This window comes from Podarcis vaucheri (assembly GCF_965113315.1).
Source record: "Podarcis vaucheri genome assembly, chromosome: 11".
Classification (NCBI taxonomy): domain Eukaryota; kingdom Metazoa; phylum Chordata; class Lepidosauria; order Squamata; family Lacertidae; genus Podarcis; species Podarcis vaucheri.
The window spans coordinates 1096359-1120405 of record NC_138749.1 but is presented as its reverse complement, the minus strand read 5'-3'; the positions used below and the strand labels follow the sequence as shown (position 1 = coordinate 1120405).

General features: G+C 55.3%; 1 protein-coding gene across 2 annotated transcripts in view; it reads right to left on the bottom strand.

Moving 5' to 3' along the window:
- Positions 1–22783, bottom strand: part of ATOSB (atos homolog B) — a 31739-nt gene extending 8956 nt beyond the window's left edge. The window contains exons 1-4 of one of the 2 annotated variants that reach the window (XM_082242003.1): positions 22708–22783; positions 4313–4434; positions 2243–2482; positions 973–2066 (exon numbers count right to left, since the gene is read on the bottom strand). In XM_082242003.1, the coding sequence (XP_082098129.1) occupies positions 973–1971 (999 nt within the window). In that variant the 5' untranslated portion in view covers positions 1972–2066; positions 2243–2482; positions 4313–4434; positions 22708–22783. Of the gene's footprint in view, positions 1–972; positions 2067–2242; positions 2483–4312; positions 4435–7216; positions 7387–22707 lie in introns of those variants that run through there. The other variant, XM_082242002.1, reaches the window with a different exon arrangement.
- Between the last annotated feature and the right edge of the window lie 1264 nt (positions 22784–24047).

Here is a 24047-nt window from a genome sequence, read left to right as displayed (position 1 = left end):
GTTGTTGAACTACAACTCCCATCACCCCTAGCTAGCAGGGCCAGAGCTCAGGGGTGATGGGAGTTGTAGTCCAACAACATCTGGGGACCCACAGGTGGAGAGCCGCTGGTCTAGGCTTTTGGAGTGAAACAGGGTTCTCTCTCCCTTCCCTCTGGCCTCAGCCTGGGCAAACACTGAATTGACTTGGCCGGCAAGGCCAAACTCACTTATAGCAAAGGCTGCAAATACAAGACGCCTCAGGACCAGCATTCATATTTCTGGGTACCCACCGACGGCTCCAGTCTTCTCAACTCAGGAATAGCAGGCAAGGGCCAGAGAAAATCCTTTGCAGAGACTGGGAGGCGACCAAACAAGGCTCTCCTCCTCATTGGGAGACAAACTATTGTCTGCAACATTTCCTTGGTGACATTTTGTATGTTTCAATCTTTTGACTCTATTCTATCCTGGATTTAACTTTACGCATGCTTCAAATCATGGTTGCGAATCTCCCAAGCGATCCTTTCATTGTTCTACCTTTTCCGTAAACTGCTTTGAGGTTTCTTCCTATGACCGAGTGGCGTATAAAATAAATACAGTCATACCTTGGTTCACGAAGGCCTTGCGACTCAAACGTTTTGGGTCCCGAACGCCGCAAACCCAGAAGTGAGTGTTCCAGTTTGCGAACGTTCTTTGGAACCCGAACGTCTGGCACGAATTCCACAGCTTCCAATTGGTTGCAGAAAGCTCCTGCAGCCAATCAGAAGCCGTGCCTTGGTTTTCAAATGTTTTCGGAAGTCGGACGGACTTCTGGAACGGATACCGTCCAAGAACCAAGGCACGACTGTATATAAAATATATGAAATAAAGAATAAATAATATCACAGAAGCCCGGTCCTTTTCCAAAATGCTGCAACCTTCCTCCCCCGACCCCCACATGGGGGGAGCTCACACACACCCAGCCCCCCCCCCCAGCAAAGCAAAGCAAAATCTCACCTTGGCCACCGGCAACAGGTGGTTCCAGAAAGGAGCGCCCTTGGCGTCAGTGCTGCGGCAGGAGGCTGGCACAGGGGGGCAGGGCGGGGCCCTCTTCTTCTTCTTCCGGGCAGGGGGGCGCCCCTCGTCCTCGGAGCCCCCCGCCTCAGCCGCCCCCTCTGCCGAGGAGGGCAACAACTTCCGCTTCGCCGGGCAGCAGCCGGCCCCTCCGCCAAGGAGCCCGCAGCTGGGGTGTGGAGTCTTTTCGGCAGAGCCCAGCCCGTTGGCATCCGAGCCTCGAGCCGCTGGCGGAGTGCCAGGCTCTAGGTGCCCTCCGGGTGCCCCCAGGGGCGCGTCCCCCAGCTGGGGCTGATGTGCAAGGTTGTGCAAGCCAGGGCCCAGGAGGCGGTTGGGGCCAGGGGCCCCCTGGTCCCTGGGGCCCCCGTTCGTCTCCTGCCCCCCGGCAGGGCCAGGGTCCGGCGAGGCAGGGGCGCAGCCTCTCTTCGCCGTGTGCAAAGTGTCGCAAGGGGTGTGCGGGGCCTGCGCTGGGGTGGCCCCTCGTGCCCCGGGGGGGCTGCTCTGGGGGCGGTGCTCCACCACCCGCAGGCCACTGTGGGAGAAGTGCTGGGCGGCACCCCCCAGGGAGAGCTCGTCCACCAGCAGCCCATCCTCAATGTCATCGTCCCCCTCCTCCCAGCGGCCCCTCTTGGCGTCCCACTCGGCCCCCTCCGGCCCCCGCTGGGGCTCCGGGCAGGGGCGCTTGATGGGCTGCCTCCCGGGAGCCCTCTGTTCCGGAGGCGGGGAGCAGCCGGCCGGCGGGGAGAAGATGGAGACCTGGTAGACCTTCTGGCAGGCGAGCTCCGGGGGGCCGCAGCCCATCAGGACCCCGCGGTGGCGGCGCCAGGGGAGGGGCCCTTCCTCCTCCGCCTCCGCCTCCTCCTCTTCCTCCTGCTCCTCCTCCCGGCTGGTGCCTGCACTGCGCTCCTGGGGGAGGGCCGACTCTGCATTGATGTGCCGCATGGGGTGCGATGGGGCAGGGAAGGGTGCTAAAGTGCCGCGGGGCGTTTGGGAGCCTGGAGAAAGGCCCTGCTATGAAGTGTGCTTCATAGCCGCATCTGGAACAAGAAGAGAAGGCGGGTGAGGGGCAGCGCAAAAATAAAAGGCTCATGAACTCATGCGCAGACTCAAGAAAGTGGAGAGATACTGCCAGGATACTTATAGCAAAAAATGGGAAAGGGAGGAAAATCCCATCCATGAAAGAATGGCTGCCTCAAAGCAGCCGGGCACTCACCCCTCTGCAAAGGGTCCCTCGTCCTCCACCTGGGCGCCCTGGGCTCCCCCTCCAGCAGCAGGCGGTGGCTGGCGTAGCCGGCAGGCGAGATCTTCCACCCTGGCACTCCCCAGAAGCGGCGTGGCTGCCTGGGAATGGCTCCCACCATCACGGGCCGCGGCGCAAGTTCTGCCTCCCGGCCTCCTCAAAGTCCTCGCGGGCAAACAGGGCAACTCGGAAGCAGCAGCAGCAACAGTGGGGCTGCAGGGAAACAAACACAGAATCATCATCGTCATTAATCATTTCATTTCTATACTGCTTTATATTTTGAAGGTGGGGGGAACCAAAGTGGTTGACAACACATTAAAACACCCAGTAAAACGGAAAAAAGAAGGAACTTTTTATCACATGTGGTGGGAATGTAAGAAAGTGAAAAACTTCTGGGAAATGATATATAATGAAATGAAAAAGATGTTGAAATATACATTTATTAAAAAACCAGAAGCATTTTTTACTTGGCATTGTAGGGGAGGATGTTAACAGACAGGTCTGTAAGTTGCTCTTATACGCAGTAACGGCAGCAATAATACTATTGGCACAAAAATGGAAGCAAGAAGAATTACCGACGAAAGAGGAATGGCAAATGAAATTAATGGACTATGCAGAATTAGATAAATTAACAGGAAGGATTCAAAACCTGTGGGACCAGAGATTCTTAGAGGACTGGAGTAAATATCTGAACTATTTGAAAAGCAATTGTAATAAACAGATTACGCTAGTAGGATTGCAAGAAGTTCTGTAAGGAGGATTATATGAAATATTGCAAGGAAGACTATGAAGAGAATTATTAGTTAATGATAATTAAAATAAAGAAATTAAGAAATGTAGAATAAGTGTTAAAGAACGGAAAATCTTCAGAAGTTGTTGACGGAAGTCTAAAATATTGTATAAGATAAGAAGTTATATTAAATGACTGTTGGAAATGATATGTTAAAAAATTAATAAAAATGTGTGTGTGTGTGTGTGTGTAACATCCAGTAAAATGATCCAGAAGAAAACAAATTCAAACGTCAAGGAAATTATTTCAGATGCTTCTCTAAAGGACATTTTGCTTCCCCCCTATTTATTTACCTACTTAATTGACAAAGCTGCCCCACAGCAGAAGGACTCCAGGAAGCCAGAGGGTCAGACTAAGACCGCTCCTTCGTGAAGTTCACGGGGTGACCTTGGAGTCGGTCGCAGCCTCTTCGCGTACCTTCCAGGGACGTTGTAGAGATTAACTGAGGAGGGGGTGAACCATGGACCCCTTGTAGAAAAAGGTGGGTCATATATGCAACAAATAAGCTCTTTTGCTGACCTGCCTAAGAAAGCTGGAGAGGCCAGCCAGGTGGAGATGTCAGTCACCAGCCTGGCATCCAGAGATCTCCACATGGTTGCAATTGGACCTGCACCAGGTGCAAAACACGCCTGATGCCTGGGGAATTTCTAGCTTAGGACCGTAAGCTGGTCTCTTCTAGGGGGCCAGGGTGGCTACCCCTGTTGCTCCCCAGGCGCTGTTGAAAGACACTTCCCAGCCCCAGCCCCTGCCACTGGCTGGTTGCCGCAGTGCGTGGAAGGGCCACGGGTCCCCAGTCCCTGCTCAGTGGGAAGCTCAGCAGAGACTCGCCCTGCAAGCAGGAATCATGCTGCAACCGCAGGCTCTTCTCTTGCGCACTCACCAAACTCTAGCTCACATGGCCCTTAACTGTAAAATGTAGGGTGATCTCCGCCAACAATTTCTAGACCATCTATGTATTCCAACATGGAAACCAGAGGCGGAGGTTATGCACTTCTTATTACAGGGGAGAGACCAGGAACTCACCAAGACAGTAGCTAAGTTCCTCTAGTTGATTTTTTGTCGCCGAAGTATGCTACAGGATCCTGCCCTTGCTGGAAACCCTCAGAGATGAGGCAGATTGCTCGCCTCTTCTGCCCTTTGGTGGGTGACTGTGCCGTTGGGTGGCAACGAGATCGCACTGGCCTATCTATTCTGAATGTATTCTGAATATTCTTATGTGATGCCAAGAAAGGTTACTTGACTTGCTAACTCACCAGTTCCACAGGACCTTTCAAACAGAGAGTGGCAATGGCAGCAGGAGTCTTCTCCCATGGCACTCCGCCAGCGGCAGAGACCCCAGAAGCACTCGATTCTGGCAGAGCCCCTTCTTCAAGACCTGGGAGAAGCACACAGAGGACCAGGTGAGAGATGCACTCGTTGCCACGTGGCCCCTCAAAGGGCACAAAAATAATGCTTAATTATGCAATCATCAAATTCTCTCAAGTACCAAATAATATGTATTAGTTAAGGTGGGAGACACTTGGCTTGCCAGTACATTGGTCCCTTGGTTCTCAAACTTAATCCGTTCCGGAAGTCCGTTCCAAAACCAAATTGTTCCAAAACCAAGGCGCGCTTTCCCATAGAAAGTGAAAGTGAAAATGAATTAATCCGTTCCAGAGTTTTAAAAACAACCGCTAAAACAGCAATTGAACATGAATTTTACGATCTAACCAGACCATTGATCCATAAAATGAAAGCAATAAACAATGTACTGCAGTCACACAATCAATCCATCAGTAGCTGAACTGGGTTCCACACAGTCACAAAAACAAAACAAAAAAGAACCACAAAAACGCAAAATAGTAAAAACAGACCTCAAAATGGAAGTGTGGAACTCAAATTGGAAGCGTAACATTCAAAACGGAGCATGTTTGGCTTCCAAAAAAAGTTTGCAAACTTACTTCTGGGTTTGCAGTGTTTGGGTTCCAGGTTGTTTGAGTACCAAGGCATTTGAGAACCAAGGGACCACTGTAGTACATGTGAGAAGGATCTTGGGGTCTTAGTGGAACATGAGTCCACAGTGTGATGCCGCAGCAAAAAGAGCTAATTCTATTCTAGGCTGCATCAACAGAAGTCTAGTGTTTTGACCAAGGGAAGTTATAGGGCCGTTGTTCTATTCTGCCTTGGTCAGACCACACCTGGCACACCGTGTCCGCTTCTGGGCACCACAATCTAGGAAGGATATTGCAAAGCTGGGAGGCGTGCAGGGGAGCGAGGGCAACCAAGATGACCAGGGGTCTGGAAGCCAAGCCTGATGAGGAACAGTTGAAAGGGCCGGGGATGTTTATCCTGCAAAAGAGGAGACTGAGAGCAGCCAGCCAACAGGCCCAGGTGAATCCCAAGCAGGAGAGAGAGGGAGAAAGAGGGGACAGGGCGTGGGAGCCACGAGCCCCACCACCGACCACAGAGGGAAAGCGGGAGGCCTAGCGCCCCAAGGAGGAGCGAGTGGAAAAAGAATCTGTGCAATTCTGGGGGCTTGTGCAACACTTCGCAATAAGAGGGTGAGAGATGCTCAGGCCACTTTCCCGGGCTCTGCTTTCCTTGTACGGCAGGTTCAGGTGCTGCCCTGTCCCTCCTGTGGCATCTGTCTTCCCAGGAGCCCTTTCTCCACCCCCATCGTTCAGCCCAGACACCCGAGGTCCAGCTCCGAGGGCCTTCGGGCAGTTCCCTCCCTGCGAGAAGCCAAGTTACAGGGAACCAGGTAGAGGGCCTTCTCAGTGGTGGCACCTGCCCTGTGGAACGCCCTCCCAGCAGATGTCAAGGCAATAAACAACTAAGACACCTGAAGGCGGCCCTGTTTAGGGAAGTTTTTAATGTCTGACGATGCATTGTTTTTAATATTCGGTTGGAAGCTGCCCAGAGCGGCTGGGGAAACCGAGCCAGATGGGCAGGGTATAAATAATAAACTATTATTATTATTCTGAGCAAAATGAAGCAGCCGGCTGAGGCGGCATCCGGTATCTGAAGTGGAAGAGCCATGCCAGCCTCATGAGAGAAAGGAAGGAGGAACTGGTGGGACTCATCGCCTCAGAATGAAGCAGGCAGACCTGAAAAGGAGAGAACTGGAGAACCAGGACTATAGACGCCCCCAGGTTCCTCTGGCTGAGCAGGGATGGGCCAAAGTCCCGTGGGCAAGTGGCAGCGGTGGGGCCCTGCCACCCACAATTCCCATTCCCCCCCACTGCATATGCGTGGGGGGAGAGGGGGCAGAAGAGGCCCAGGGCTTCTGGGCTTGGCAGACCTCTCCTGGAGCCTTTTGCAAGCTCCAAATAGGGGCAGTGAGGCTGCAGAGAGGCTGCTGCCGCCGTCTCAGCGAGAACTGAATCCTTTCACAGGAGTTGATGCTGGAATCCCAAGGAAGAATGTAAGGCAGGGAGCAGAAAGAAGCCCAGGGCCCCGAACCAAGCAAGGGGACAGCGCTCTGGTTTCCGAACGTTTTGGAAGTCAAACGGACTTCCAGAACGGGTTCCGTTCGATTTCCAAGGTATGACTGTATTTAACGGGGGTTGGAATTACAAGCAGGAAACCAGAGACAGGGAGGAAGCAGGTGCAGGGAAGGAAATGCCCCCAAAGGCCAGCGCTGGAGCCACACAGGGCCACATTGAAGCAAAAGGAAGCCTCACAAGGGCACAGCCCAGGAGGGTGGTCCAGAAGCGTCCCCCCCCCTTCCTCATGCCTCTCTAGGCTGTAAGTCCCTAGGCAGAATCCAGGAGACCCCAGCCCTGCTCCCCCACATGCCATTCATCTCAAGGGACCGCAGGCCGGACGGTCCAATTCCACCTTTGCCAACCAGTTGTTCGCCAGACGGGTTGGACTGGATGATCCTCAGGGTCCCTTCCAGCTCTAGAAAAAAACTATGATTCTATGTTTTGGATCATGGGAGTGGTAGTCCAGACCAACGGCAGGGCGCCAAGTTGGCAAAGGCTGAATCCGACAGACCCCTGCCTCCGGGGTGGGGCTGCCCCCCCGTCCTGATCATCCCCCAGCTCCCTCCACAGATCCACCCGCACATCTAGTCAGTGCTAGAGGGCTCGGGCAAGCGAGCCAAGCCATATTCCGAGGGGCAGGCATCCTCAGCCACTTTTAGGCAGGAAGCTCCTTCCGAAGCAAGTCTTTACCTTTCTCTTCCTGCAGAGGCACCCAGAGACTCCCCAGGAGCCGGAGAGGGAGGCCTCTGCCCAGGTTGGCACAAGTGCCAGGCGGGTAAAGACCCAAACTGGTGAGTTATGCAAAGGGAGTTCCCAGGGTCCTGGGTCTGGCTCTGCTTGCTGCCCCCCTCCCAATTCACCTCCCCTGGACAGACACCCCCTCCCCATTCAGCCAGCTGTCACCATGGTGGTGGCTGAGCCAGCCAATGGGAGCGCAGTATGTAAATCAGCCAAGAAAGCCAAACAACAAAAGGGGGGCAGGGGGCATTGGAGGGGGGGTCTCCTGCCAGTGCCTTCCTCCAGCCCTGCTGCCCCCGGAGACGCCACCAAGCCCAAACAGCCAATGCCAGGGTGCCAACAGGGAACAATTGATTGCTCTACCCCACCTTCCTCTCCATGGAGCTCAAGCTGGCATTCCTGGTCGTCATTTAATCCCCACAACAACCCTGTGAGGGACGCCAGGCTGAGAGGCAGGGCGACTGGCGCCCAAGCTCACCCAGGGAGCTACAGGGCCGGGTGGGGATTCGAGCCCTGGACTCTGTGGCCAACGCTCTAACCACTAGACTGCAGGGTCTCTCTCCCCTCTCCCTGCTTCTTGGATCAACAAGACAGGTCTTTCCCCTTCCCCAGCTACAGCTGGGGGGGGCAGGGGGAATACAGAATGGTAGGGTTGGAAGGGACCCCTAAGGGCCATCCAGTCCAACCCCCGAAATGCAGGAGCCACAGCTAAAGCGTCCCTGGCGGTTGCCGTTCCATTCCCCCCCGAGCTGCAGCACCCATTTCAGTCACACCTAAGCAAAGCTTGTCCGCTGCCCCTTTCTCTCTCTGTCACACACAGGGCAGAGACGCTGGCTGCTTCTGACAGATAAGACCTGAGAGGCAGCCCCAGGAACAGCTGTGGGTCGCTTCTCCGCCCCACAGCCATGCCCTTCTCTGCCACGCATGTGGGCACAGAGAGAGATGCCCATACAGCCTCCCATAATATGGAAGGTGTCTTATTACTTGCCAGTCGATGCTGCATTTTATGGGCAAAGGGCTTGACAGACTCAGCCCTGTGAGCTTCCACAACAGCCCTGCAAGGCAGGGCACCGCTGCTGCTGCTATTCCCACATTGCAGGTGAGGAAGAGAAATGGAGAGGGGAGAATCTGAACTCGCTCCAAGCCCATCCCTCCAGCCCTTGATCCAGCACACCCACACACCCGGGCGAGCTCCAGGAAAGGGCAGCGCCAGGCTAAGAACCGGCTGGTGTCAAGCCTGGGCAAACCTACCCCAGGAAATGGAGGCGAGGGAGTTGGCGAGGGGGGAGCAGGTGCCAGGGAGGCGGCAGGGAGGGGCCCGGGATGGCTCTGCAAGGCCTGGAGGGGCCTCGCTGACACAGGGAAGCCAGAGTTTCCCTAACAACTTTAGAAACACGAAATGTGTAATGCACAACTCAGTGTGCAATTGGAAGGCAGAGAGCGCTGCTCGGGGCGTTTCTGCAAAGTGAAAGGAAGGTTGCGGACATTTTTCTTGGTTTTTACTCAATCTATACTGACAAGGAGACCAGCCAGGGTGAGAGGCGAAGGCGGCCACAGGCCCCAACCCACAGGACACGCTGCATTTTCATTTTTACCCTTTGGCAGCTGCCAAATTGGGGTGGGGGACCACAAACACCGAGAATAAAACTTTGGCAAACAAAGAATCAGTTTATATTATTTTAAATTCCCACTTCGAAATTCCCACTCAGCCGCAAAACTCGCTTGGCGGCTACTGTATTGTCTTTTGGATGAATTTGCTTCACAGTAAATTTACTTCTGCTGCAAAGATAGGATGGGTGGGACAATACAGGTCGCCCTGGAATCGATTTTAAAAATAACAGAGCATTTTGCCTGGGCTCAGGAAGTTTGGAGTTCTCAACCTTATCATGCAGAAGCAGACAAAACATGTTTGTAGAGGGGGGGGGGCTCTGGAAGGAGCAGCCTCTGGAGGGACTCCCTTACACAGCAATTAACCATTTCACTGGTGATTACAGTGGTACCTCGGGTTACATATGCTTCAGGTTACATACGCTTCAGGCTCCACTAACCCAGAAATAGTACCTCAGGTTAAGAACTTTGCTTCAGGATGAGAACAGAAATCGTGCTCCGGCAGCACGGCAGCAGCGGGAGGCCCCATTGGCCAAAGTGGTGCTTCAGGTTAAGAACAGTTTCAGGTTAAGAACCGACCTCTGGAAGGAATTAAGTACTTAACCCGAGGTACCACTGTATTCTGCTGAAAGAGCAAATCTGTTCCAGAGTTTTGTTTTTTGCCCACTCCAAATCCTTGCTTATTGGGCGTAAGAACATAAGAGGCTTCTGGATGAGGCCCGTCTAGCTCAGGATCCTGTTCTCACAAAGGCCAAGAAAATGCCTCTTCTGGGATGTGAAGACGCTGTCAGCATCTCCTGCTCAGGATTGCCAGCAACTTGCATTGAGAGCCCACAGGTAGGAAGGGAGCAGAGGCTCTTGGGTACCAGAGAGCCCACCTTGCTTCATACTAGGCCAGACTGAGAAGGTGGCCAGGCCATCAGTAACAGAAAACAAACTGCACCCAAATCTGCAAGCTGCTTCCCAACACATGAGGGGAGTAGCCAAGAACAAACTTCGCAAAGCAGCCAACAGCCCATAACTGCATGTGCTTTTGTTGCAAACCGCTTCAATTTTTTAAAAAATGAAAAAGTGGCATATTTTTTGTTGTTGTTTAGTGGTGTCCGACTCTTCGTGACCCCCTGGACCAGAGCACGCCAGGCACTCCTCTCTTCCACTGCCTCCCGCAGTTTGGTCAAACTCATGCTGGTCTCTTCGAGAACACTGTCCCACCATCTCATCCTCTGTCGCCCCTTCTCCTTGTTCCCTCCATCTTTCCCAACATCAGGGTCTTTTCCAGGGAGTCTTCTCTTCTCATGAGGTGGCCAAAGTACTGGAGCCTCAGCTTCAGGATCTGTCCTTCCAGTGAGCACTCAGGGCTCCTTCAGAATGGAGAGGTTGGATCTTCTTGCAGTCCATGGGACTCTCAAGAGTCTCCTCCAGCACCAGAATTCAAAAGCACTGATTCTTCGGCGATCAGCCTCCTTTATGGTCCAGCTCTCACTTCCATACATCACTACTGGGAAAACCATAGCTTTAACTATATGGACCTTTGTTGGCAAGGTGATATCTCTGCTTTTAATGATCCTGTCTAGGTTTGTCATTGCCTTTCTCCCAAGGAGCAGGAGTCTTTTAATTTTGTGACTGCTGTCACCATCTGCAGTGATCATGGAGCCCAAGAAAGTAAAATCTCTCACTGCCTCCATTTCTTCCCCTTCTATTTGCCAGGATGTGATGGGACCAGTGGCCCTGATCTTTGTTTTTTTGATGTTGAGCTTCAGACCATATTTTGCACTCTCCTCTTTCACCCTCATTCAAAGGTTCTTTAATTCCTCCTCACTTTCTGCCATCAAGGTTGTGTCAGCTGCATATCTGAGGTTGTTGATATTTCTTCTGGCAATCTTAATTCCGGCTAGGGATCCATCCAGCCCAGCCTTTCGCATGATGAATTCTGCATATAAGTTAAATAAGCAGGGGGACAATATACAGCCTTGTCGTACTCCTTTCCCAATTTTGAACCAATAAATATTTTTATAAATAAAATAAATATATCAACTGAACAAAGGGGAAGCGCTTGATCACTCTGGATTCAGAGAGGAACTCTGAGCTCCATAACAAAATACAGAAAGGCACAGCGGCTGCAGAAACCTTTGGACCCCATTGACACGCTGTGCTGATTGCTGAGAAGGCAGCTGCCCCTACGAAGCTCCCAAGCCTTTCCTGGGAAGGTGGACAGGGAAAAGCTTCTCTCATGGGCACCCTGGGAAGCTGTGTGTTGGAAGATGCAGGGCAGAGAACAGAACGTTCTTCTTCTTCATGTAGAGTATAGATAAACTGTGGAACTCAGCGCAGAGTTAAAGTGTGGCCTTTGAAAAGGACCAGACAAAGGCACGGAGGAAGAGGGCTATGGGAAGACGATTTGCTCTGCTCTGCCTTCATGCCTCCGAATCTGAGTTTCTGGAAAACACAGTAGCAGAGAGTTGCTGTTGCAACAGGGGCTCCCCATGGGGGCCCCTGCTTGGTCACTGTGGGAACAGGCAGCTGGACTAGGGGAGCCCCCTTGGGCCTGGTCCAGGGTGGGGCCTGACTGACTCCAGCTGCAGGAGCTGAGGCTGCGGACGAGGCCAGAGAGCGGCTCTGCTGTGAGCCCTGGAACACCTGCTCTCTGCCTTGCAGGGCTCTTTCCACCTAGCCTGGAAGCAACTTTCAAATGTGCCAGGCGCCATGTGCATTTTGCATCTGGCTATCGGCCTCTTGTGGTGAAAGTGCCCGGGGGCCAGTTTGGCACCTGCCGTCTCCCCCATCTGGAGGTGCATCCCTGGAGATCCTTGAATCTTGACTGTTCTCACCCACTAGCAACACATCCTGTGCAATTCCATCTGCTATATTTTATCTGCAGAATCAGAATGAATGTCAGGAACCCAAAAGCCACATTGAAAAACACAACTTTCGAGCCGTCTGTCCCCAAAATAGAAAACTAGGCATTCCGTTTTGGTGACTGTAACCCTGGTTTAAGAAGTCATTTGGCGCCTGGCTCATAGATCTGAGCTTCTAACGCTGCCTGGAAGCGCAGGGCCTGGACTGACTCCAACTACGAAAGCTGCTGAGCAGACTCTTAGGCTGGGGAGTTATTTGGGGTTTGTTGTTGGGGGAGGGTTGTTGTTGCTGCTGTTGCTGGGTGGTGTGTTGTTGTTTTTTCGTATATTTATTTTAGTTCTTCTTGTGAATTATGTGGAAACTGCTCACTCTGGCTGTGCATTTTTTAAAATGTTTTTTCACTGTTCCTGACTACTTTAGCAGTTCTGCATTTTTCTCATGCTGGAAGCCGCCTTGAACATGGCTTGAAATGTGGAAAGGCGGCGTGCAAATAAAATTACGCCTGTTTGTAGTACACCCCCCCCCCCCCATGATCACTGCCAGAGGGGAGTGCGGTCATGAGATCCCACCGCCTGCAGGCCGAGGGAGAAGTCGGGGCGAGGGGAACCACGGCGGTGAAGCAGCTTCCTGTCTCCACTTCTCAGCTGGGCCTCCTTGCTGACTCAAGAGCTGCCCGCGTCAGCCCCAGAGGACGCCTCTCTCCCGGCTGACTCACCTAGTGCTGGGCTGCCACCAGAAATGCCACAGCTTCTCTGTGGCATCCAGCCAGCAAGGGCCCTGCCACAGCTTCCAGAACCAGCTCCAGGGGTGGAAGGGAGGCGGTGCTGCTGAAGCAGCTGGCCCCGAGGCCTGGAGCCCCGCCAGACGCGAGGGCAAGGCTGGACGATAAGGGCACCTTCCAGCTGGCGCAAAGGAAGCCTGCCTGCTTGCCCTACCAGCTCAGCTGCTTCAGATGCCCCCTGGCAGCCTCACCTGCCACGCAGGCCCCACGCCCTCCTCTGGGCAGCCCAGCTGGGGAGCAGGGAGGAGGAGGAGGAGGGCAACGAGGAGCCTGGGGGTTGAAAGGGGGCAAGAGGAGAGGCAGTCCCAGGCAAGCCAGAGGCATTCCCAGCTGAGAGCTCCAGCCCAGACCTTTGCCAGGGTTGCACGGAGGCCCAAGAGGCCAGGAAGCCACTCTAGGGCTTGGCAGAGGAAAGAAATCTCCCTGCCCCTGCCTGGCCACAATGCTATGCACCACAAGCTTCCTTAGCAAACACCCCCCAACCAGCTGCACCCTAAATTTATGCTGCTGTCACAGAATGATAAACATCCAAAGGCCCGGTTATAGAGAAGCGTTTTCGCCTGGAGCCTAAAGATATGTAAGGAAGGTGCCAGGCAAGGCTCCCCGGGCAGAGCATTGCACAAACGGGGAGCCACCACAGAAAAGACCCCTCCTCATGTCCCTGCCCTCTGGACCTCTTGCAGCACAGCACTATAAAAGAAACAACATGGAAAAGGTCCCAGCCCCAGAGAGCCTGCAAAATGAGATCAAAAAGGGGAGGGGAACGAAAAGGAAGGAAGCAGCTCAGCTGACACAGGATGATGCCGAGCAATCCTTAAAGCCCAGAAAGCCTGTGGCTTCCCTTGATTCTATGACCCTCATGGTCCCCTCTGAAGCCCAAGCCCCTGAAACTGCCTTGCTCCCATTCAGCCCTCCCCATTTCCTGGTATTTCAGAATGTAAGTTCTTTGGGGGCGGAGACCTTCCTGCTTCTGCCACTGGGTAAAGGCCCCGCACCAACATATGCTGCCACTGCCAGCCCAGGCAGACCCTGGGACCAAAAAACCCAACACCAGGCCACAAGCACAGCTGCCCCCCAACCCCACCCACCCTGGCAACAAAGGGGGCTGAGAAAGCTCAGGAACCTGGAGCAATGAGTCACATCTGAGTGGCTGCTTTTGGGAAGCTGGCGCTGGCACCTGGCTTGTGAGCAAACACTTGTCTCATCCCATCCAGGAGGGAATGGGCAGGACTGGGTCACACCTGGGCAGAGGCTGTGCCAACCCGAAACCGGCACAGGACCTGAGAGCAGAGCCGCCCCCTGCCAGACCCGGTTCTGCAACCTTGGCAGGCGGAGGGGGGGGCAGAGAGCAGGAGATTGGAGACAAAAGGGGTGCCTGCCCCCCAAATCAGGAGTCTCAATGGGGTAGCCACAGGAGGGGGGAACACTGTCCTGAGATCTATGGGTATAGGGTAGCATACAAATTTAATAAATAATAATAACTATTACTAATAATAGCTGCGGCACAGCCTCCTTCCAGAGCCCCCACTGCACTAACCCTTATGGGGGGGTACTGTCCTTTTACAGCCCCCCTCAACCTCCCCCCTAAAACGACCGAGGCGCGACTGCAGCCCTTCCCATCGGTGGTGGTGAAGCAACAGTCTGCAAGTCCAGCTCAAAGCCCCCAATCTCGCCCCCTCCCCAAAAACCCTGCCAGATCTGTGGCAGCCCCGGGGCCTTTTTCCCCATCTAAGGAGGCGGCTCCGGTAGCCCCCCCCCCCCGACACAGAGCCATGCAAGTGGGGGGGATGCAGTGACACGGAGCCATACAAAGGACAGCGCGCCCCCCCCCCGGTGCCATGTCGACGCTCGTCGGGGGAGGAGAGGGAGCCCCCCCCCCACGAAGGCAGCCCTGAGAAGCCCCCTCCCCGCCCTCCCTCCGCGGATACAAAGGCTGCGTCCCTGCTGGGGGGCGTCTTCCCAGGATCCCCCTTGGGGGAGAAGCCCCTGGGGGGGGGCGGGCGGCCTGCGCTCACCTGGCAGCCCCCTTCGGGTCCCGGCCTGGGGCAGCAGCAGCAGCAGCCCCCCTGCAAGGGGAGACGACCACCCCGGAGCCCCCGGCCGCCGGCCTCCCGCCTGACTCACCGCCGGGCTCCATTTCCTACCAGCTGCTCCGCCGCGCCCCGCCCCCGCCGCGCCATTGGACGGCCCGCCTGCCCCTCAGCCCGGCCCCGCCCTCCCCGGGACCAAAGCCCCGCCCCCTCTGACACCCCCCACCCCCAAACCGCCCCCCCCACCCCCGTCCGCGCAGCCCCGCCGCGCGCAATCCCTGGCGATGCGCAACAGCCGGGCGCACCAGCCACTCCGCGCCGCCCTCCCTCCGCCGGGCGCAGCTTCGGGGCGCAGGGGCGCCGCCCGGCGGGGAGATCCCGGCCGAGGAAGGAGACGTGGCGGCGGCGGCGGCCGAGGGATCCCCGCGCCGAGGCGGCAGGGAAGGAGCGCGGCGCTGCTCCGCCGCAGGAGACGCGCTCCCTCGGGGCGCAGCGCACCAGGCGCAACGCGGAGAGGATCCATTGCGGGGGGGGGGTAACCCCATGCTAGCCAAGATTTCCAAAGGGCCGCCCTGCCAGGTTGGCCGCTTTCCAGGGCGGGGAGGGGGGTGGGAGGTGCGTTTTGGGCAAGGTGTTTTCTGCGCCCTTCCGCGCCCTCTGAAAGGTCGGCTCTTCTCGCGCTTCTGGGGCAACCTCAGAAACGTGGGCGGCAGTCGACGGAGTTTTACGCAGAGGAGACCCATTGAAATCAATGGATAGCTGTTGGTAGAGGGTGGTCCTCTTAACGTCATGGGCTCGTGCTCCACGTTGGGCAAAAGATTCCTGCACTGCAGCAGGTGGGGCTAGATGACCCTTAAGGTCCCTTCCAACTCCCCAAGTCTAAGATTAATTCCAGTTGGTTCTACTCTGAGTAAAGCTTCATTGGAGTACCACCCCTGTGCCTTTTAACTTGGCAGGAGAGTGTGTCTGGGGAGCCTGGATCCAAGCGGAGAGCTGCAGCGCAGGTGCAAGTTCAGTTCCCAGCGGCCTCGCCTGGCCTACCCAAGGGAGGCTCGTCCTCCTTCCTGGAGAGCTGCTGCCAGTCCGTGCAGGCAACACCCAGCTACATGAGCCTCCAGGCTGACTTCAGTGGAAGAGGCGTCATTCCACAAGGGGCAACCTGTGTTTTAATGCCAGATAAGCCTGGCTGGCCATTGTCCTTTATAGGTGCCTTGCTGTCTTCTTGTTACTGATACAATTTTCATTTCCAGTTCCATTTAATCATTAGCAGAACACAGGCAGAACTACCACTCAGCAGAGGGCAGTGCAAAAGCAGCGCAGGCTCCCTTCCCAAGGAGGTTCCATGCCCATTTGGCAGCCTTTGCCAAGCTGGTGTTCAGGACCACAACTCCCATCAGGAGTGCAGTGATTAGTGCGGAGGACTAGGATGTGGGGAACCAGGGTTCAAATCCCCACTGGGCCATGAGGCTCACTTGGGCCAGCCACTGGCGCTCTCTGCCTAACCTGCCTCACAGGGTGGTTGTTGGGGGTTAAATGAGGAGGGGGAGAGCAGAATGAGATGGTGGGAGATAAATGGAACAAGTCAATAATAAAACGTGAACAAAAGGTCCCAGCTTCAACTCTCCCCATCCCAACCCCCATGACATTTCCAGGTAGGGAGGGAGGGGCAGACCCCCTGCAGGAGCCCCTAGAGAGGGGCTGCCAGTCAGAGTGGGCAGCACTGAACTAGGGGAACCAGTGTCCTGACAAAAGCTTTGTGTTGTTCTGAACCTCCAGCCAGGACCCCATTTCTGTGCCTGCTTCCCTTACTAGCCAAGGTGCCAGGACCCAGCAGCAGAGGAGAAAGGCTGGCAGAGGGGCACCCGGATCAGGGCCGTATGGAGGAGATGACCGTGGGTCTAGGTGTGCTCGCTAGGTCTGGGGAGACTGATCCCCTCCATGGAAACCTTGAGCGAGGCCTGGGCAGGGAAGAGGGGGGTGGATGAAGAGCCCTTGCCCCCTCCAGGAACATCCTAGGAGGGGGGGCGGCAGCTGATCTGGGGGTCCTGCTGGGAGTGGGCGAGACAGGCTGCCCTGCCACAATCACCCCACTTCTGACACTGGCAGCTCCTTCCACAGCCCAGCTCTCCTCCAGCAGCCCCTGCAAGGGTTGCCATGGTGACTCTCCCCTCCATCACGTGCCTCAGTGGCCTGGGCGGGCTCCGCTCCCCCTCCCTCTGCTTTGTCCCCCAGTGCAGAGAGGGTGAGATCCAAGCAGGGAGAGTGGGCTGCCTGAAAGAATTGCCAGGAGAGACTGGGCAGTGGCCAAGGAAAGGAACTCGCCACATGCTCAGGGGCCAAGGCCTGGGGCTCAGAAGGCATTCCAGAGTGAACTCTGCTTGGTGTCGCCTCCCCACTTTTAGGGCTGCCCATTTAGTCAACTGCACCAAACGGCCGGCTTGCGCAAGGTTTCTTGGCAGCATCTCCTGACTGTTAAAAGGAACAGGCAGCAGGTGAGGAGCAGGCCCTTCTCTGCTGGAGCACCTGGAGAGGCTCTGCCACATAGTGTGGGCAGGCCTGGGCGAGGGGCACTCTGTCTGCCGCTGAGATAGTCTCTGTGACCCAACGGGAGGTGGATGGAACCCTCTTAATCCCTGGCCTCCTTTGGGAGGAAAGGCCAATTTATCAATCAATCAGTAGATCAATCATTTAAGAAGCAAAACCAAACCTAGGAAGACTGGCTGCTGCGTCAGGCCAAAGGGGGCCCATCGAGTGCAGCCCCCTGTTCGCACAGGGGCCAAGCAGATCAGCATTATTCAGAGGCATGTACTACCCCACCCCATACTGATACTGGAGGTGGTATACAGCGCCCACCCTCTTCTGACCCCACTGTGCCACAACGGAGACACCAAGGCACACGGTTACCCAACTCTAAGGATGCAACCCTTGTGTCCGGCCCCCCAGGGCTCCTCTCTGCTGGGAGGGGGAGCAGAAAGAAGCCCAAAGAGTTGCCAGCCAATGCAGACTGGGTCCTTGGCACAAGACCACCACCCTCATGCCCTGCTTGGGACCACCTTGGAGAGACGCAGCTCCTTCCCCTGGACACCGTAAAGGTAAAGGGACCCCTGACCATTAGGTCCGGCCGTGGCCGACTCTGGGGTTGCGGCACTCGTCTCGCTTTATTGGCTGAGGGAGCCAGCGTTTGTCCACAGACAACTTACGGGTCATGTGCCCAGCATGACTAAGCCGCTTCTGGCGAACCAGAGCAGCGCACGGAAATGCCCTTTACCTTCCCACCGGAGCGGTACCTATTTATCTACTTGCACTTTGACGTGCTTTCGAACTGCTAGGTTGGCAGGAGCAGGGACTGAGCAATGGGAGCTCACCCCATCGCGGGGATTTGAACCTCCGACCTTCTGATCAGCAAGTCCTAGGCTCTGTGGTTTGACCCACAGCGCCACCCGCAGTCCCCTGGACACCATACTGGCTCCAAAAGGTCTGCTCCTTATCAGTGCGCAAGAACACAAGAGAAACCTGCTGGGTCAGGCCAAAGGGGGCCCATCTAGTCCAGCCTCTTGTTCTCAGGTGGGGGGGGGGACAACCAGACGCCTCTTCTGGGAAACCAGCGAGCAGGATCCAAGCCCAAGAGTAGCCCTCTCCAGTCTCCTTCCTGGCCCTCAAGACCACACCACCCTCCCCCCAGCAGAGGATCCGCTCTGGCCACCCGGAGCTGAGACATAATATGGCAGATAAAGGCTGCGTAATGTTGGCAGCTCACGTTACCGCCTGCTGCCCCCCCCTCCAGGACAGCCCCATCGCTCACGCGCTGGGAGACCGAAGGAGACAGCAGCGGTTATTTTTAGGTGGTCCCTTTTGGGCCGGGAATCCCATGCGGAGGAGCTGCAGTCCAAAGGCCATTCCCACCCACCGGGCGGCACATCCCTCGCCTGCTCGCTTGCTCCCCAGGCCTCACGCTGCCCAGTCCTGGGCACCACCACTGCCACCCTCCCCGGGCACCTGTTGTGCAACTGGGGCACACCAAGCCAGACTGAGCATCAGTGGCCACACCCAGAGCAGGCAGGACCAATTCTGGAATCTAGAAACAGGGGCACCCTAAGAGCAGGACAAGCCCCACTGCCCTCCAACTGGGGGAGGTGTTGTGGCTTCACCTCCTCAACCCCTGAGGGCAGGAAGCAAGGGGCTGTGGAATCTCTCATGCAAGCAAGGTCAGAGGAGGAGGAGGCGGAGGATTAAATTGCCCCGGCTGGAATTTGGCCCAGATCCCAAAGCTGGCTCTCCTGCAAGAGGGACTGGGCCTTCACCCGGCACACAGGACGCCCCTGGCCACTCGGGGCTCCAGCTCTTCAGGAGGGGACCAGCTCCCCTTGGGATCCAACTGGGAGACTGGGGAGGGAGGCTCCATCCAAGTTAGACACCGGCTGTCCAGCATTCACAGGAGCCGCCAGAGGCGCAGCTTGCAGCCAGGAGTGCAGGATTCAGCCACTTCCGCAGAACCACCCTAGGCGCCCAAAGCACAGGGGGAAATGCTCCAAATATTTATTTAAATTTTATGGAGAGGGTGTGGAGAAAGAGGCAAATGTGTTTAAATGTTGGCGGGGTCCTTGCTGGTATGTCTGCATGATTCAGCAAAAACTACTCGTCCTGCTGCTCCCCCAGCTAAGAATGTAATATCAGCTTCCTGGATGAGGCCAGTGGCCCAGTTAGTTCAGCCGCCTTTTATTTTTACAGTGGCCAATAGGATGCTCTTCCACGACACCCGCGAGCAGGACCCAGGCACAAGGCAGCCTTCGCTCCTGCGCTCTGCAGCCTAGATGCCCACGCAACCGCTCTCATCCGCAGACGGGCACTGCTCTATGTGCCACACGGCACCCATTTTGCATCTGTGAGAAATCCACCTTTTAGCGTAGCAGCACCCGTCCTGGGGAACTCCCTGCCTAGTGGCATCATTCAAGCGCCTTCACAGAACTCTTTTTGGCAGCTGCTAAAGAGGTTTTTGTTTAAGCAAGCCCACCCAAAAATCTACAGTCTGTTTGTAGTTTATCTTTCCTTTTCACTGCTCTTTGGCTGTTTTAAATGGCGGCTTTTAATTGATATTTTTTATTGTTTAATTCTTTTTGCAAATTGCTTTGAGGGGTTATTTTTCCTTACAGTTAAGCAGCATATAAATTTTATGAAATAAATAAAATAAATCGATTTGTATTCAGAAGCATTACAGGCTCACGAGTCATTGCATTTCCCTACCCCCCAAGTGGTGGGGGCAAATCCCCTAAATCTGTCCAAGTCAACTAAGTAAAATTATTTTGGAAAAATTGATTCCTACAACATGGTAAGGAGAATAAAACACACTTATAAATCCACCCTACACATCACAAGCAAACATAAGCTGATGGCAACATGCAGGGTTGATAAGACCATGCACCAAGCATGGGCATCCAAGACAGGACAAAGGCCGTATTGATGGCTGCTTGACATATATGAACACCCCCCCACACCCACACAAACACCCACACACAAGAGCGTCTCCCCAGGGCTCCAGCCTCAGCCCATTTCAGAAGCCCCAGGCAAAAATATGGAGAGAGGGTTTCGGGACATGGGAATGACCTCCTACCAAATCAGACCATTGTTCCACTGAGCTCAGGATTGCCTACACTGAGTGGCAACTGCGACTCTTCAAGGTTTCAGGCAGGAGACATTCCCAGCCCTGCCTGGCGATAACAGAGCAAAGCAATCCAAAGCAAACGTGTCAATTTTATTTCGCTATTATAAATTCGCACAATGCTGCCCCATGGAGCTTTCGCAACACAACCTGCTTCTAAGTTCTTCAGGGAGGGTCCTCCCCCTGCCCCCCCGCCAACGGTGAATCGGAGGCACACATGTGCTGCAATGTGCGCAGAGGAGATTCCTGCACTGCAGGGGGTTGGACTGGATGACCCTCGGGGTCCCTTCCAACTCGAGCGCCCCATGATCCTAGGCACAGGTCAGAGGACTGGCTGCGGCAACAAAGGGAGAGCGTGGCTAAATGAGCAAGGCAGGAGACGTGAGAGGGGTCACCTCCAGCGTGTCTCCCCACCTCGCTCTGGATGCCATGGAGTTATTCTGGATTAACCAGGGGCACAAGCCCAGGCAGGTCAGAGAAGAACTGACAGGAAGCAGCTGCTGCCACCAACATGAGACTTCAGGGAGGGACCAAGTAGCCCCAGATTTAGGACGGTGTGGGCGGTTCCCCTGCACAGGATGCCAAGCTGAGGGCCTGCTAAATTGAGAAGATCCATAACTGAGAAGATCCATTCGGGGGCGCCAAATGCCAGCCTCACTCACCAAATATTACCAAAGTCCAGTCCTGGGCCAAATGATGGGTCCTGCACACAGCAGGCCAACACAATTATCAGGGAAAGAATGGAAAGCTCAAGGTGCAATATGGCACGAAAAGGAAGCCCCAATTTGGGCACAGGGCATTCTTCCAGTGCCAAGAAGGGGTCAAAACCCCAAAGCTCAGGCGTCTCTCTCTGCAAGTGGCAACCTCCGAAAGCATTCCACTCCTCCCCACAAGATGTGTATAATCACCCAGGGATCCTGCGCCCCACTCTCTGTGCACACTGTCCTTAGTGGTCTCCTCTCGCGGGTGCCAACCGCCATGCACTCAAAACAGCCTGGTCAGGACGCCTCCCTCTTCTAGGCCCTCTTTTCCCACCGCCACTGCAACCTTCCCCCTAGCTGCTCATTTTGTCTGTCTTAATAAGGCAGCTCTGTCCTGGCATGGGCAGCTGACTTGCCCTCCTGTTGCCCAGCACAGCACCTGGCTGGCAGACTGGTAGCACAAATGACAGGAAGTCGTCACAGCTCTGAAGGCAGAGAGCGATGGGGAAGCCAGAGGCTGCCAGGCAAGGGCCGGGGAACAGGGCAGAAGTTGTGGTTATGAAAGGAAACCCAGAGCGCAGACACCCCCACCCTCCTCGCCACAGACATTCTGGGAACTGGAGGTGGGGAGTAACCTGCCCAGAATTCAGCCAGATTGGGAAAGGGGGAAAGGAGGAAGTCTACAAACAAGGAGACGTCTTTAATGGTGTTCTCAAATGTTCTCAGCGCTCCCTGAAAGCTCTTGGTAGCAACAGCAGCGAAGCTGGCTCTATTTTTCTTTCCAATTTATTGTATTTTACTAGTTCTAATGCTTGTCTGTGTCTCTTTATAACGCTATGAGCCGCTTTAGGCACCTTTTGGGGCGGAGAGTGGCATATTCATCCGAACAAAATCCTGAAGATGCCTATGAACACTTACTCAGAAGTAAGTCCACTAAGTTCAGCTGGACTTCCTTGCAGGGGATTGCAGCACAGAGTGGGAAAAAAAGACCCCAAATTCAGGCACATTGAGACAGGGTGAAGAGATACAGGTGCAAAATCCATAAAGCTCAGCCATTGCTTTAATTCAGCTTTTTAAAAGTGCACACACAACAGAGCAACCAAGCTTCCAGTTCTCCCTGGAAGCATCTGAGCAGCGATATTTCTGGGGGATTCCAACTATGCTCAGAAACAAGGCCCATTTTTCCTTAATGAGAAAGCAAGAATCACAGCCATAAAATGGAAGGTTTGGGGTTGCCTAGAAAAAGAAGAAGGTGCCTGAGCCCAGGGAACAATGTGGCTGGAACTCTTGCGCAACATGGGACTCTTAATCTCAGGGACACGGGTTCAAGTCACACTTTTGGGCAAAAGGCACTGCAATCAGTGGCGTAGCGTGAGGGGTGCAGGGGGGCCGGCCGCACCGGGCGCAACATCTGGGGGTTAGGGTTAGGGGACGCAAATGCACGGGTTAGAGGGCGCAAATTACTTGCCTTGCCCCGGGTGCTGACAACCCACGCTACGCCACTGACTGCAATGCAGGGGGTTGGAATGGATGACCCTCTACAATTCTACGACCCCATATCAACAAGAAAAGCACGTATACCACCCTGAGACCCTTGAGGAAAGGTGAGACAGAAATGCAGTAAAATGAACAAGTAAGGAAAACCCCTCACCCCCACCCAGAAGAAAAATGTGCAAAGGTTTCCACGGCTCTTGAGCAGAGCGGGGGGGAAAGGGATCCTTTGCAAGAAAGAGCCCCATTGCCCCATGAGCAGAGGCAGAAAAGAGCTCAGCAGCAGCAGCAGCAGCAGTCAAGTCAGATCCGGTTCTTACCTGCAGGCCTCCCGTCTCTGGCAACCAGGCCGGCAGCAAACCTTTCAGAAGGAGGAACAAAGCAAAGAAGGGGGGGGGGGGAGAGAGAAAAGAATAAAACACCGAATTCACGCAGAGGGCTTTGATGCAAAGCAGCCCCTCGGCTTTTTGGGGGAGGGCACAGGCTCAAGACCCCCCCCAAAAAATACCGCCTTCCCTTTCTTCTCTAGGGGCTGACACCCCAACCCAGTTCCACTTTGGGGGGTCCCTTGCAAGCCCCCCCACCTTCCCATTTATTTATTTTTGGTGGGGGGGGGAGAAGAAGAAAAAGGGTCGCGACACAAGGCAATCTTAGGGGGGCAAGTGCTATGGACCCCCCAAAAAACCACGCCCTTAAAGCCTCGAGAAGCTCTCCTGCGCAGCCCCCAAGGGAATCCCCCCAAGGCTGCAGGGGATGCCTCTGACCCCCCCCAAAAAAGCCAGCCCCCCGCCCCATGAATCCTGCTCCTCCCCCTCCCCCTCCCGGCTTGCTCCGGGGCAATTCACCCCGCCCCGCCCCGGGATCTGCCTGGCCCACCTTGTCTCCCTGCCGGGGGGGCGCAGATCCGGCTCCGCGGTCGCCTCCCGCTCGCTTCCCCGCAGGAGCAGCAGCTTCCGGGCCCCGCCGCCCGGCCCCGCCCCCCGCCCGCGCTCATTGGAGACCTCGGCGCCCGGCGGCCAATGGCGGGGCGCAGCTCCTGCGGCGGCCCCGCCCCCTCCACGTGCAGGTCTGTGATGACAGCGCGGTGGGCGGGGACGCGGAGGGAGGAGCGCGCGTCTGATTGGGCGGCGGGAGCCGGAGGGGCGGGAGCCGGGCGGCCGGCCGAGAGGGATCCTCCGAGGCCATCCAGTCCAGCCCCGCCGCCCGGAGAGGGAGCAGGCGAGGCCCGGCCGGGAGAGCAGCATCCTGGGCAGGCGGCGGCCCCGGAGCTGGACGGGGAGGTGGGCTGCTCCTGGGACTGGAGGGTCCACTCCCGCCAGGGAGATACTCGCAGTGCTGGATTGACGTAGAAGCTCAACAAGCTCTAGCTTAAGGCCCCACTCTCTCGGGGGCCCCCAAAAAAAAATAAAGGAAAAAAAACACACCTGGATGTCCATTTCCAAAATATAAGATAAAAAACAAATAAAATAAAACCTACATCCAGCAACAGTGTTTTGTTTTGTGCAGGCTCCCATGATGTAAGTCATGGGCCCTGCCTGCTAGCCTGCTCACTAAAATATCACAATTACTTTGATAAAATACATATTTTGTTATGTGCAAATGGCTTGAGATACCTATTAGGTCCATAAATTAGCATATAAAAAAGGGTAAAGGGACCCCT